Source organism: Octopus sinensis, unplaced genomic scaffold, assembly GCF_006345805.1.
Source record: "Octopus sinensis unplaced genomic scaffold, ASM634580v1 Contig01721, whole genome shotgun sequence".
NCBI lineage: Eukaryota > Metazoa > Mollusca > Cephalopoda > Octopoda > Octopodidae > Octopus > Octopus sinensis.
This window is the reverse complement of record NW_021825030.1, coordinates 1-15932: the sequence shown is the minus strand read 5'-3', so window position 1 is coordinate 15932 and position 15932 is coordinate 1. Positions and strand designations below refer to the sequence as shown.

General features: G+C 35.0%; 1 protein-coding gene across 2 annotated transcripts; it reads right to left on the bottom strand.

The window, feature by feature from the left end:
• Positions 1-1648: 1648 nt before the first annotated feature.
• LOC115227101 (galaxin-like) lies at positions 1649-7565 on the bottom strand. Of its 2 annotated transcripts, XM_029798023.2 has the most exons (5): positions 7416-7564; positions 5894-5962; positions 4151-4314; positions 2703-2818; positions 1649-2126 (listed from the first exon to the last, which is right to left on the bottom strand). In XM_029798023.2, the coding sequence occupies exons 1-5, from the start codon at positions 7492-7494 to the stop codon at positions 1742-1744; spliced, it is 813 nt and encodes a 270-aa protein (XP_029653883.1). In that variant the 5' UTR covers positions 7495-7564; the 3' UTR covers positions 1649-1741. The 2 variants fall into 2 exon arrangements, with proteins under 2 accessions (XP_029653883.1, XP_036354426.1); XM_036498533.1 differs by lacking the exon at positions 2703-2818 and having other exon boundaries at positions 1967-2126; positions 7416-7565.
• Positions 7566-15932: the final 8367 nt, after the last annotated feature.

Below are 15932 nucleotides of genomic sequence, written 5' to 3'. Positions count from 1 at the left end.
TTTTTCAGTTCACTTCTAGTCAGCATTGTAGAAGTTAAAAGTGGATAGAGTTTGGGTACTATCAGTATGGAATACATCATTAATTGGTTTTGGACCATACATTGTCAGTTCTATCAAGTTGTGGTCTGAGAAAATTGCTGTTGATAACTTCACCTATGTTGTTGGTGAAACAGAGGTCTAATATGTTATCACTCCTGGTTATTTGTTCCATGAACAGTATTTTCATGAGGTCAAGTATAGATTCTGCTTGATTACACTCTTTCTAGTTTCTCGGTAACATCTTCACTGCAGTATTACTTCCTTCTTAGTGGTGTGTGATTTGTTCTTAGGTGTAGAGAGAAAGAGAATGAAAGAGAGTGAGAGTGAGAGAAAGAGGAGAGAGATAGTGAGAAGGAATGATGGGGGTATGAGGGAAGAGATAGGTGAATAAGTTGAGAGGGAGGGGAGTAGGTGGAGGGAGAGAGAGGAGGGCAAATGAATAAGGAGAAAGAGGGAAAAGTAAGAAAGGAGAGAAAATAGAGGGTGAGAGAGGAAAGCAGGTGGAGGGTGAGATACGAGAATAGGTAAAAGAGGAGAGCAAATGAATATGGGAGGGGGAAAGGGAGCAGGGGTAAGTAAGTTAAGACAGAGAGGGAGGCAAGTAGAGGGTGAAAAAGGAGAGCAAGTTGAAGGTAAGAAAGGAGAGCAAGTGGGAGGTGAGAGGGAGAGATAAAGAGAGATGTTCAAAGTACAGAAATATTCCTAGTAAAGATGGAAAGATATGTATGTATTTATATGTGTTCAAACACACTTACATGTATATATTTATGCATGCAATACATACTTATACAAATATAAACAGACACACAAGTAGATAGATATATAAAAAAAATGGATGTTTTCAGCACAATGGGAAGAAAAGAAAATGGTGTGTAATTAATTAATTACTATCTTGCTTGATAATCATGAAAGATGTGTATTACTCTTTTGCTTGAAAATTCGCAAATATATATATATATAGTTAATCCAAACATGAACAAAGAGAAACAGCAACAACGCAAGGATGTAGAACAAGTATAGTGTTATTGGACGCTCAAGAAAGGAAAGAAAGAAGGGGGATTTAACGTTTCGAGCGGAGCTCTTCATCAGAAACATAGAAAAAGGAAAAGTCCAATGAAGAGAAGATGGAGAAAGAAAATCGCCAACGATACACACGCGCTCACATATTGAAAATATATATGAGTGCCTATTTGTTTGTAATTACTGTTTTGCCTGAAAATTTGCAAATATATATATATGATATACCTAATTTTTATAAATAAAAAGCTATCAGAATAAAAAGTTATTGTTACATTTACCAATACATGGAAATCCACCACATGTAAGTGCAACAGAAACTATCTTACCTCAAGATTTCAGCTTTTGATAATTTTCAATGATTAAATAAACAAAAATTGCATACATACATTTGTTCTCATATTTTAAGAAAATAAGACACACACACATGAATTATGTGTGTGTATATATATATGTGTATACACACACACATAATTCATATTTGTATGTGTGTGTGTGTATGTATACTCACACACATACAAAACAATAACAACAACAACAAGAGCAACAGACACACTTAACTGGGATAGGTGCAACACAATTTCAGTTAACTGATCTATTGACTCATTTTTTTTCTCCTACTTTACTTGAAAATGGCTGACACAACTATACCAATATGACAAACAAGAAATGCATTTTAAGTAATTTAAAACTTACTCAAAGTTTTGCAATGAATTATATTCCAAAAAGGATAATCACTTGATTTCAGTTCACTTCTTTTATCCCTCCACTTTAAAGGGCATTTGATTTCGTTTTTAAAATAAGGCATTCCAATGCAGCAACCAACAATTCTGGAACGTTTAATAGCATATTGTCCACAAATCTGTATGTTTTTTGTATAGAGACCATCTTTAAAATTGAACAGTTTGAATTGTTTTCCATCTTTGCAGTAGTATTTTGTTCTACTAATTAGCGTGCCATTGCAACAAATGTTGTGTATGCTATTATACATTTTATTGTCACAAAGTGAAGCTTGGCAATCATCTGGAATGCCTTCAGCTGGCTTCTGTTTTCGTATATTTTCACAGCACCTGCAAAATCCAAATGAAATTTTTAAGAGTTATTTAACATAATAGTATAGCCATCTAAAAGCTTATGCCATAGGATGCAACACGAAGTATCATAATATAACATAGTTATATAATGTAGGTATTGATTTTGAATAATAGCAATCAATACTGATCAATTTTGCCAAAGGAAATTATAAGCACATAAGTTGTAGGCACAGAAATTACTTACTGAACATTTGTATTCAAGGCAGTTCAATGGGTGTTATAATGAAATATCATACAGCTTAACAATTTCTTACATAGCCACAAGGCCAGTAATGGGATTAGCTGATTAAATTAACCCTAGTACTTAACAAGGTACTTTATTACATTGGCTTTAGATAGCTATTTGATCTTGTTGAAATTTTAACTCATTTCTAATGCCCACAATATTTTAAGGTGACATTAAATATGCTATTATAAGTTTAAAGGATATATTTTAGTTGTTAAATGTCTCCAAAAAACTTGTTGGATTGGTCAAAGTAATTAAATAGAAAATGAAAAGTAACACTTGCTAAAAGAAAATTAAAAAATGTTAAATAGCTAAATTTATCTTACATTGATTCATTACTTGGTTTATTATACAGTAAACCCTGGCAGCAAGTATATTTCTTTGGATCTTTATCATAATTACAATGAGTTTTACTTTGGATGTTACCCTTAGCTGTGCATATCTGTAAAACATCATATATATATATACAAGTCTTAAATGTGAAATATACTACAAAATTTGATACAATTTAGTTATAGTTTAGTTGATGTGATGAGAATCTTAGAAATTCAAAATTTATGCTTGATAGTGATGACAAATAGTGATGAGTGAAACCATGGTGACCAAGGAATGAGTCCTTGAGAGATTTAGTTATGAAGTAAAAATAAATGAGACATATGTAATACTCTTAGCTTAACTCTGTCAAATGTAATGCTTGTGTATTCACATTGTTTTGAATTAAGCATGCACTATCTTGAAGCTTCAATATTTCGATGATATGATTGCTTGTTTTTAGAATGACATTGCAGATAGGTGTCAGAGGCCAGATCTGGCTAGTTTGAGCTTAAAACAGGTAGAATATTTGGGCTGCTAAAGAGTTAAGTTCAAGAGAAAGAGATCTAACATAAGGTATGGAAATGAAAGAGAGAGACACCAAAAACAGATTTAAAACTGTGGATATTGTGTTATATGACTTTCTGTGTTTAACTATATGTACTCTTTTTAAATTTAGCAATGAAGAATCTGATTCTAGTGAAAGTTTTTTGGGGGTATAAAAATTGTCAGTTTTTGTTAACCACCATTTATGAAAAACAATAAAAGATTTATAATCTTTTAAACCTTTCGTTACTGTATTTATTTTGAGATGCTCTCTGTTTCTTTCAATTACTTTAATATAACAAAGAATTTAGTAAAATAACTTAGTTATATTCAGCTAGTGTTATGAACGTAAATTGTGACTAAGGTTTGGTGGAAGATTTTAATTCAAAACTTATGAAAACAAGATATTTGTACTCAGAGCCAGAGCCAGTTTCAGCTGGATTGGTAACAAAAGGGTTAAACTCAGCTTTTAGCATCAGAATTTTCAGTTTGCTACTAGAGTTTTCTTTTTTCCTTTTAGAATTCATAAATCTTATTCTCTAAGTAGTAACATTGAAGAAATATATACAGCCATGATATAACCTGTTGCATATGTGATTCAGTAAAAGATTATGAGCATCAACAGCTTCCTCTTGTTAACATAATATCAACCAGAGTATATTAGTTCCAATTTTTTTTCATATTAAAGCTTCCTATCTTTAAAGAATTTAAATAATAATCTCAAATTTGATATTTGCTTTAAACCTTGACTTAGGTAATTATACCATAAGTTTTCAAGTTTCCATATGAAGTGTAGCAGATCTGATTTTAGTAAATTTCTGTTATCTCTGTTCAGAAATTGTAAAGTTTATGCTCCTAACTTATATTTCAAGAGGTACAATGCAATTTTACATCAACAACAATATGAAAGGCTTACCTGTGTTTTGGAATCATAAGGAATTTTTGTTCGAGAACTACCTTGACAACAAGAATCTTGATTATCTTCTGTCTTATTTATAATGCTATACTTGCAACATACTTGTGTTTTGGAATTATATGGGCTTGAATAGCATTTACTGAAACTGGAATTTGTAATTTTACCTGAAATTAAATTAATTAAACATTTCAAATATTAACTGAAGACAGCCACCCTAAATTAATTTTTTTTTTAATATCTTCTATAAAAGAAAACTATAAAGAATATAAGAATACTCATTCAATACAAATCATGAAAACTTTCTCTCTCACTTTCTCTCTCTCTCTCTTTCTCTCCCTCTCACTTTCTGCCCTCCCAATACCACACAATATTTGACCAATAACTGAATTGTGACATTCAGTTATTGGATCTCCTTCCTCCTCTGCATCATTGTCATCATCATTTTGAAGTTTATTTCTTCCCAATGGCATGCATTCATGATCCATTTCAATTATTTTCCATCTCTTCTGTGAATCTCAGTGTCTTGATATCTAACCTCATCACCCCACATTATCCTTGGTTTTTCTGTTACAACTATCCTTCATACGTAGTTCATTGCATGTTGTCCATTCCTATCAGATGCCTATATTGTTAGAATTATTTCTCTTGTGCACAGCAGCCAGGGCCTTTGTCCAGTAGCTCTCAGCACACTTGTACTCCATCTTTCACACACATCTAATGAATGCTTAATATTGGTAATGTATTTTTTTATGGCAGTTTTGAATACACAATTTAACAGAACATAGTTGCTGAGACCCCCTTCAGTCATGACTGACCCTGGGATTGCACCTAGAAAGTTACCCTCCCAGGCACAAGTCCGAGCAAGGTTGTTTATGGAAGACCAGCAGTCACCCGTGCATACCAGCCTCCCCTCTCCATGCCACAAGTGTTATCCAAGGGAAAGGTAAAGGCCGATATAGCCTGGCACCTGTAATGTCGCAACTCATTTCTACAGCTGAGTGAACTGGAGCAATGTGGAATAAAGTGTCTTGCTCAAGAACACAACATGCAACCTGGTCCGGGATTCGAACTCACAACCTCATGATCATAAGCTCGGCACTCTAACCACTGAGCCATGCACCTTCACACTGAACAAAATATAGCATCACTATCACAACCACCACTACTGTTGTCGTTGTAGTCGTCCTCAATATCAGTGCCACTGCCATAGTTATCATTGTCCTCATCATCATCATCAACATCATCAAAGCTTTAATATGTGTTTCTCTATGCAGGCATAAATTGGACAAACTTATCAAATAGTATATCACTATTCATCTCAGTCTTTTATTATTGAATTTGAGTCTCTAAAAGAGCTTTAAAGTCAAAGAAATCTCAACCTTTCACAGAAGAGAATTAGAATTCATATTAATCTCCTTGAGCTCAAACTATAAGCACTGAAAAATACTTGTGTAGGACTATAAGCAGCCTTACCTAAATAAGTAAATAAAATTCTTGAAATTCATGTTTTTTTTAGTCATATGAAATGAAAATAGATATCTGATAGTCAAATCTTATCAAATTCAGTAATTCTTCATAAATTTTTCGATTTGTTTCAAATGTGTTCTTTAAAATATACTCACAGATTTGAAAGAAACTAATGTTTGTTCTATAAACATTCCTGGTAATAATGAATAGAAATTTAATTTATTGAGGAATAGAAATTTAAATAATTTGAAACTAAAATCCAAATTAAACACTCACCATCCTTACATCCATGTAATACTGGATTATATTTACTACCATTACAGCATGACATATTATTATTAATCACTGAAAGAAAGCAAAATACAGAAAATAATTTTAAAATTCTAAAGAATGTCTTTTACTGATGTTACATTTTCTCTTAGGCATAGTGTTATTTCAGCAATGGATATAAATGTCTTTCAGTGTATCTGAGTGAAGAAAAATATATCTATAAAGGTTACAGAAATTAAAGAGCTGAAATAGCAAATGATTTACTTGTCTTTGGTGCATAATTTTTGTCTAGCCAGGCAAGAATTGCACAACAGAATTCAACATAGATTTATTAATTTCTTCTGCGGAATATAAAAAAGGAAACTCAATAAGTTTATTCAGATTAAAAAATCAATGTGCATCAAAAATTGCACAAAATATATAATCTGATCATGTTATTTTGAAATACTTTCCTTCTGTTCTTCCTCATTATCATGTAACCTTCAGATTCTTGCAATCATATAAAATTAGTTACAGAGGTTTTTTTAAAATCATGCTTATTTATTGTTAGTACTTTATCTGTAGTCTTTATTTCAACTTACTAAATCATAAATCAACCTCTTTGCTCAGAACTAAATCAAGAATTAAGTCTTCCACAAATCTGAACAGGATTTTCATATATAAAATAATTCACCACTTTCAAGCATAGATATCTCTACTTAAACACTAAATTTCAAAGATATTAGTGGTGGTCTGCATTAATATAAATTACTTCAATAAAGTAAAGTCAACCTCTGTGGAAATTGAAATGCCTGGCATGCTAACGACTCTGCCAATAAAAATATAAAACAAAATAAAATAAACATAAATAAAATAATAAAAATGAAAAATAAAATGATAAGACTTTAATAAAGTTTTTAAAAGAATGGATTATATCAGTGTGCTATGGCAAGTAAAGAATTCTAACATTTTGAGCAGGATTTTCTAAATTGGTTTGAATAAAAATAGTATTCTAAAAATCTCTGTGATTTAAAATTCTTGGATTGTAACTAATTTCAATAAATCCCACTCCAATCATTATCTATCCTTTACTCCCAATTTGAGTCTTCAAAAGATTGACAAATTACAGAAATCTAAACCTTTCAAAGAAGAAAATATTAGAAAATGCTACGTCTCATGCATGGAAGCATGGAAAAGTGGATGTAAAAACAATGATGACCGTTACTATTTTCAGATTTTGACAAAAAAATTGCTTTCCATTCGAATCCACTTTCTTAGCAACCATATTTGTTCCTCAATATTTGTCAAGCAAATATCTTTTAATTTGTCCAGTCAAATTTTAGGAATAAGACTCCCTCTGCAGTCAGGATGAAACTATTCAAATCATAATTGTTTCACTTTTATTTTCTTTATAAGATAACATACATTGAGTAAACCATTTAAAAAAAATATCTTTTAAAAAGTTCTGCCAAATTTTACAAATTATACTACCTCCCCAATCAAGTTCAAATGATTAAAATCAAAAGTTTTATAAAACTGATATAACTACCTTCCTTTCCACAGCATTGTGAATTGTTGTATTTCATTTTTTTTTCACCATCACAACATATTTCATGTTTAATTATCATAAGTGTGTGACCACAACATGCAGTTTCTTCCTTTCTTTGTCTTAATACACCTGAAGTTTCCAAATATTCACATATAAAATTTATCCAAATTTTAAGAAATTAATTTATAAAAGCTGAGATCATCAAAAAGGCAAATTGTTGATAAAATATTAGTAGTCCTGGCTCAACTATTAGATAAGAAAATTCAAGAAGTTTTGTAAATTAAACAAGTAACTTTCAAAAAGACTAGAAGCAAAATGGGTGTTATTTTGGCAAAATGTGTTTACATATACTATGAATTGGCTGTAGTAAAAAAGGTGGAAGTAGAAACAAAGGAGTGTGAAGTTAAAGCATTTACTTGCATTTAGCTGCATCTAAATCCTGTCAGAACTGACTTTATCATTCACTCTTCCAAAGTTGATTAAAATAACAACCAGTGATATAATGGAGTCAACCCTATCCCACCACAATAAAAAGTGGCTGTCAATCTCAAAAAGTAACCAATATTAAACTTTAAACTCAGCAGAAAATGTTGGTCAGTTTGAAAGTCAAAACATCATATAACGGATTCCTATTGGTCTGTCAAAAATATAATAGGATGTTTTTATTGCATACAAAAATGGAAATTATGCAACTAAGTTGATTTACTTACACTACCCCAAACCTGAATATATTTAAATGATGTAGTGTACTGAATTACATATTCTAATATCATATGGTTCAGCTTGTGTCCATATGATATTAAGAGGTAAAGTGATAAAAAAAATAATTGCATGATTTATTTGTTTTTTTTATATAAGATAGTCAGCAGGGGAATGACAGAGGCTATGATTTTTGCAATATGGTTGCATAGTTAAAAAGTTCACCTTGCAAACACATAGTTTTAAGTTTGGTCCTACAGTACAGCACCTTGGTAAAATGTCATCTGCTAGAACTCTATGTTGACTTATGCCTTGTGAGCGAATTTGGTAAATAGAAATAGTGGGGAAGCCTGTCTCGTGTGTGTGTGTGTGTAAGACAGATAAGGCAATTAAGGACATGAGACAGGGATAACTCCTGGGCCATCAGGAATCACTGCCAAGATGATTAAAATTTCCAGGGGTGTAGGATACAGCTTAGTCACCCATACAGTTAATCAGGTTATTCAGGAAGGCATCATCCCCAACGACTGGTGTAGTAGCATTACAGTTAACTGCTATAAGGGTAAAGGTGATGCCTTAGATAGAAACAACTACTGAGGTATTAAACTGCTAAACCAGGTATATGAAAATTACTGAGAGGGTTATAGTTCAATTGATTAGAAATAGAATTAAACTAGATGAGATGCAGTTTGGTTTTGTACCTGGGAGACAGCTGCAGGAAAAGTACTAGGCCACAAGTAAGCCATTGTACTTAGCCTTTGGCAACCTGGAGAAAGCTTTCAACAGAGTTCCCTGCTGTTACATGTTGATCTCTCAGGAAGTTAGGAGTAGAGGAGCGGCTTGTTAGAGTTGTCCAACTCATGTACAGTGGTGCTGTCAATAAGGTGAGAGTCAGCCATGAATATAGTGATGAATTTAGCATTCAGGTAAGGGTTCACCAGGGCTCAGTTCTCAGCCCCCTCTAATTCATTATAGTCCTCCAGGCCATAACAGAGAAATTCAATATTGGGTGGCAAGGGGAACTACTATATGCTGATGACCTTGCTCTTATTGTAGAATCTTTGGCAGAATTAGAAAAGAAATTCCAGGTGAGGAAACAAAACTTAGAATTAAAGGGCCTTAAAGTTAACCTAGCTAAAACAAAAGTGGTTGTTAGAAAGAAAGAAAATAAAACTTCCTTTCCATCAGGTAAATGTAGGAAAGTTAGTTGGAAGAAATTCCATTCACTGCACCCAGTGTAAACTATGGACACATAAGAGATGCAGAGGAATCAAAGGTAGATTAACAGATAGAGTAGTCTTTGTATATGGCAGATGTGCAGGAACAATAAGCACTATGAACACACAGGAATTAGATTCTCTGAAATGCCCAGGAGGCTCTCTTGAGGTTGTAGATAGTTTCTGTTACCTAGGTGACCAAATTAGCTCTGAAAGTATCGTTTCTAGAATAAGAATTGAGTCGAGGAAGTTCAGACAACTATTTCCTCTGTTGGCAACAAAAGGCCTCTCTCTCAGAATGAAAAGTAGACTATATGATGCTTGTGTATGAACAGCTATACTTCATGGTAGTGAGACATGGGCTCTGAATGCTGAAGACATGCATAGACTGGAGAGAAATGAAGGTAGTATGTTCTGTTGGATGTGCAACAACAGTGCACATGTAAGACAAAGTGCAAATGTATTGAGAGAAAAGTTGGGCATAAGAGGAATCAAATGTGGCATACAAGAAAGAAGACTATGTTGGTTTGGACATGTGAATGAGATGTGATGCATATGAATGACGATAGCTGCATAAAGAAGTGCCGATCACTGAAAGTGTATGGTACCAGTGGAAAAGGGAGACCCAGGAAGACATGGGATGAAGTGGTAAGGACTGATCACAGGAAGTTGAACCTCACAGATGAAATGACCATGGACCGAGATGTCTGGTGATATGAAGTTCTTCAAAAAACCTGCCCACATCAGTAAAATTGAGTTCTAGAAGTACTGTGTAGAAAACTTCTCACACACTTCCGCAACAAACCAAAGTCCGTCACTACATTCCTTCTCTTCCTCACATTTCCACTCCATGCCTTGTTTCACTCTATTATTGCCACCTGCTAACTCCTGACCTGGGTATTCCACCCACACATAACTAGAAAACTTTTCCCTCACCCTACCCCAACAAACCAATTTACATCTCTTCTCTTTCTCACATTTCCTCTTTCATTCACTAGCTCTCACACCCTAATCCTGTACTTACACCCCTGGTGTACTGTATCATTGCTATCCAGTAGCCCCTCTAACTCTATATATACCCAGGTCTTTCACCACTTGCTCACACTCTTTAATTGCATTCCCTTCTCAATATCCTGTCACTTATAATTATGGCATTTGAACCTCAAGGGTATGCCCTGGCACTTGCTACTATCTATATTTCTCTCTTCCTTTACTCAAAGATCTCATTTATACCCTGATCCCTGTTCCTTGTGAGCATGCTTGGCATTTTGCCACCATATCCCATTCTCTCTCTCTCTCTCTCCTCCTGCACTTCCCTCAGGTTCGGCAACTGTGTATTTTCTTTGTGGTAGCAGACCTGTTTCTGTCTTCATTCCTGATCTTTATCTCTTCAGCCAAGTAGCCTTGTACTACTTCTTGGTGGTTGGTGTTAGGAAAGGCATCCAGCTGTAAAAATTCTGTCAAAACAGTCACAGAAGCCTGGTGCAGGCTTCGGCCGAGCCAGCTGTTGTGGCACCATTTCACCCATGCTAGCATGGAATACGTACATTAAATGGTGATGATGATGATGATATATATATACATATACATACATACATAAATATATATATATATATATAAATATTTTTATTTTTTCTAGTTTAAGCTCAAAGCTGCGGCCATGCTGATGCACCGCCATTTTGTGCTACACTGTTATTAGGACGAACCTCGTCTAATATGTGGCACTTGGTGAAGAATGGAGTTTGATATAGCTACTCTCATTTGCACCTCTTGCCGTGAGGTAGGTTCATCTGGGACTCTTGACAGGAAGATGTCCAGCTTTGATTTAAAAACCGCTACATTTACTTTGTGCAAGTTCCTCAGACTCTTTGGGAGAATATTAAAAAGCTGTGGGCCCTTGAAACCCAGGCTGTTGCAGAAGCTGGTCTTGAAGCGTGATGGCATTGCTGGGATCTTTGGCACTATGCCAAAATTTGGCACAATTCCTTCCAGGATCTTCCAAACATATATTACTGCATACCTCTCCCGTCTTCTCTCCAGGGAGTAGGGTCTTAGCTGTTTCAACCTTTCCCAGTAGCTGAGCTGTTGCAAAGAGACAATCTTCTTTGTGATTTTCTCTGGATTGCTTCAAGGTCCGCTGTTAATTTTACACTGGTGGGTGACCATAGCTGTGAGCAGTAATCCAGGCGGCTGAGGACGGATGTCCACCAGAGGACCATCATGGTTTCCTTATCTCTGATATATAGATATATATTACGGAGATGTACTCGCATAGCAAGTAATTTGATCTGAGATCGTGTGCTGAAACGAAAACAATTGCAGTGTGGAAGGTGTTTATAAGCCATTTAAGAAACACACAAAAGCCGTTCAATTCACTTCAACATATAAGTTTAATTTGTCAAAATATTTTCGAGGCTAAAATCCGCGACCTGTTCACTGAAAAAAATCCGTGCTGCACCTGTCAGTGAACAGGTAGCGGATTTTACCGACGAAAATATTTTGACAATTAAACTTATATGTGGAAGTGAATCGAATGGCTTTTGCGTGTTTCTTAAATGGCTTATAAGCACCTTCCACGCTGCAATTTTTTATTATATATATATATATATATATATGTATATGTATATATTATATATATGTATATATTATATATATATATATATATATATATATATTACATATGTATACGTATATGTATATATATATATATATATATATATATATATATATATACATATGTATACGTATATGTATATTGATTGATTGATTGATTGAGTCTAGTTTCAGCTTATGAGCTGTGGCCATGCTGGGGCACCGCCATTTGGTGTTGCTACTTGGTTTCACTTCATGAGGCTTTCTAGCAACTGCTATTTGGTGTATGAGAGAGTTCGATGCAGCTGCCCTCATCTGCCCCCCCTGCCGTGAAGTTGGTTCATCTGGGACATCTGACAGGAAGAGATCCAGCTCCATTTTAAAGACATCTGTATCCACCCCATGCAGGTCTCTCAGGTTCTTCGGGAGGATATTGAAGAGCTGTGGGCCTCGGAAGCCCAGGCTATCACAGAATCTTGTCCTACATCTTGATGGCAGGTTTGGAGTCCTAGGCACCACGCAGTGGCGCCCAGTTCTGGCATTTGCGTTACTCTCGATGCCAAAGTTCAGGACACTTCCCTCCAGGATCTTCCAGATGTATATTATGGCATATCTTTCCTGCCTACGCTCCAGGGAATATAATTTTAATCTCTTGAGTCTTTCCCAGTAGCTTACATTCTGCATAGAGGCTATCTTCTTCGTGTAGCTTCGTTGGATCGCCTCAAGTTCTGTGATCAACTTGACACTGGATGGTGACCATAGCTGAGAGCAATAGTCAAAGTGGCTTAGGACAAGTGTCTTCCAGAGGACCATCATGGTTTCTTGTTCTCTTGTTCTAAAGGTTCTAAGAATCCATCCAGCCAGCCGTCTGCATTTCATTGTCAGTTTAGCAACATGTACATGAAAGGTCGCGTCATCACTCATGTGAATACCCAGGTCACGCACTGATTGTGCCTCTGGGATTGCAATCCCTCCGGGTCCAGTGTATTCCTTGGGTATTGCATTCAGTTTTGCATGCTGATAGTATAAAGCTTGAAACTTTTCAGCATTGAACTGCATGCTATTCTTTTCAGCCCACTTGTATATTTCGTCCAGCTCATATTGCAGGTGCCTAGTGTCTTCAGGGTTCTGTATTGCCTGTGAAACGTTTGTATCATCTGCATAACTTGTGATCGTGGTTCTCCGCGTGGCTGAGGGGCCATTATGAACAGTAGTGGTCCCAAAACAGTGCCCTGTGGAACACCGCTCACTATTTGCGTGCTAATGGAAGTGGCCCCATTGGCTACTACCACCTGACTTCTATTCTTCAGAAAGTCGTGAAGCCATTCTCCTAGTTTTCCAACTATGCCAAGATCACGCAGTTTGTGACATATCATTCCATGATCGACTTTATCGAAGGCCTTTGCGAAGTCGAGATATATGACTTCCACATTTGAGTGGTTGAGCAGTTGTTTCAGCACCCAGTCATAGTGCTGCAGGAGCTGAGTTAAGCAGCTTCTTCCTGGTCGGAAACCATGTTGGGTGTCAGGCAGCAAGTCATTTTCTTCAAGGAAGGTGATTAGTTTCCTTCTGACTATTCGTTCCATGACCTTGCTGATGTGTGAGGTCAGAGAGATAGGTCTGTAGTTCTTGGCCTCCGCTCTGCTACCTCCTTTATGAATAGGGCATATATATATATATATATATATATATATATATATATATACATATGTATACGTATATGTATATATATATATAGATATATATATATATATATATATATATATATATATATACATATGTATACCTATATGTATATATATATATATATATATATATAACATATGTATACGTATATGTATATATATATATATATATATATATATATATATATATATATATATATACATATGTGTACGTATATGTATAATATATATATATATATATATATATATATATATATATACATATGTATACGTATATGCATATATGTATATATATATATATATCGATCAATGGAAATCGATCAATGGAAATTGCAGATGTGTTACCAGTGCCGGTGGCATGTAAGAGAACTTTCCGTTTCGCGACCGTTGCCAGCACCGCCCCGTTTCGTGTCCGTTGCCAGCCTCGCCTGGCCCTCGTGCCGGTGGCACATAAAAAGCACCATCAGTTCGTGGCCGTTTGCCAGCTCTGTCTGGCACCAGTGCGGGTGGCACGTAAAAAGCACCCACTACACTCACGGAGTGGTTGGCGTTAGGAAGGGCATCCAGCCGTAGAAACACTGCAGATTTGACTGGGCTGATGAAGCCTTCTGGCTTCACAGACCCCAGTAGAACCGTCCAACCCATGCTAGCATGGAAAACGGACGCTAAATGATGATGATGATGATGATGATATACATATGTATACGTATATGTATATATATATATATATATATATATATATATATACATATGTATAGTATATGCATATATATATATATATATACATATGTATACGTATATGCATATATATTATATATATATATATATATATATACTATGTATACGTATATGCTATATATATATATATATACATATGTATACGTATATGCATATATATATATATATATATATATATATACATATGTATACGTATATGCATATATATATATATATATATATTAATATATATTTATATACATATGTATACGTATATATATATATATATACATATATAATATGTATACGTATATGTATATATATATAATTACATATATATATATATATATATGAATACATACTAGTACATACTAATACTTACACCAACCCTATACATACACACGTCCAGACCCCGCATACGCACTTATACTCTCTCACACACACACACCTATACATACCAATACGTACTAATACATACTAATACATACACCAACCCCATACATACGCACGTCCAGACCAATCTTACGCACTAATACTCTCTCATACACACACACACACACACACCCGTATACATATTAATACATACACCAACCCTATACATACACACATCCAGACCCCTCCCATGCACTTTTAGCTGGTCACTCAACCCTTTTATCAACCCTATTATCTCCCCTTATTTCGCTCTCGCGTCTCATGTTTGATCTTTGACCTCTGGCCGAAATCAGATCGCCATGTTGATTCGTTAGCTACTGCACGCATTTTTTTCTCCTTCTTTCTGTGTTTTTCTCTCTCTGTGTATCTTTCTGTTGAAGAGCGTAGGCTCGAAACGTTAAAGACTTGTTTTATTTATATTTCCTGAGCGCCATACTAATACAATTGTTCGTTTGTCTTCCACCTGCCTTCGTCTTTTGTTTATTTTCATAAAGCTTCCCGTTATATTATGCGCTCACGTGGTCTCACTTTCATCCTATATTCTACCAATACCACTATCAACACTTACCTCTACCTTGGATTTTCTTTACCTCTTGGATACTTACCATTGGCTGCACCTCTCTTTCGCGGATCAAAGTGACTTTGCATTGATGTGAAATCCTTAAAAAATATACCACGACGTCTACACATTTCTCACCTTGAACTTTCAACCTTGAACTTTCAACCTTGAACTTGTTCGCAAAACTGTCCCGTTTGTTGTATTTTTATTTTCTCTTATATTACCACTTTTTTTACATTCATTTCATGCTTCCCACATTTTCCTGAATTTTGTTCTCCTTTCCGTCTCTCTTCCCTCTCTGGATGTCCATACTCCGTTTCCTCTGCCTGCACCCCCCTTTTTTTGGCCTCCTCTCTCTCTGCTTCCCTTCTTTCTTTCCCTTTTCCGTTTGCCCCGTCTTTTCTGCCCCTATCGCTTACTTATCTAGTTTTTCATACGATTATTATTTTTTTTTTTTTTGAACATTTGTTTTTTCCCCTTTTTCGCTATCCTTTTTTCAATTTTTTCATACGATAATTTTTGTTTTTTGTTTTTTTTGTTTTTTCGAACGTTTTTTTCCGTATCCATCATGCCGGATCCTAGGTCCTACCTCCTCACCCTCCATCACCGTTTGAAG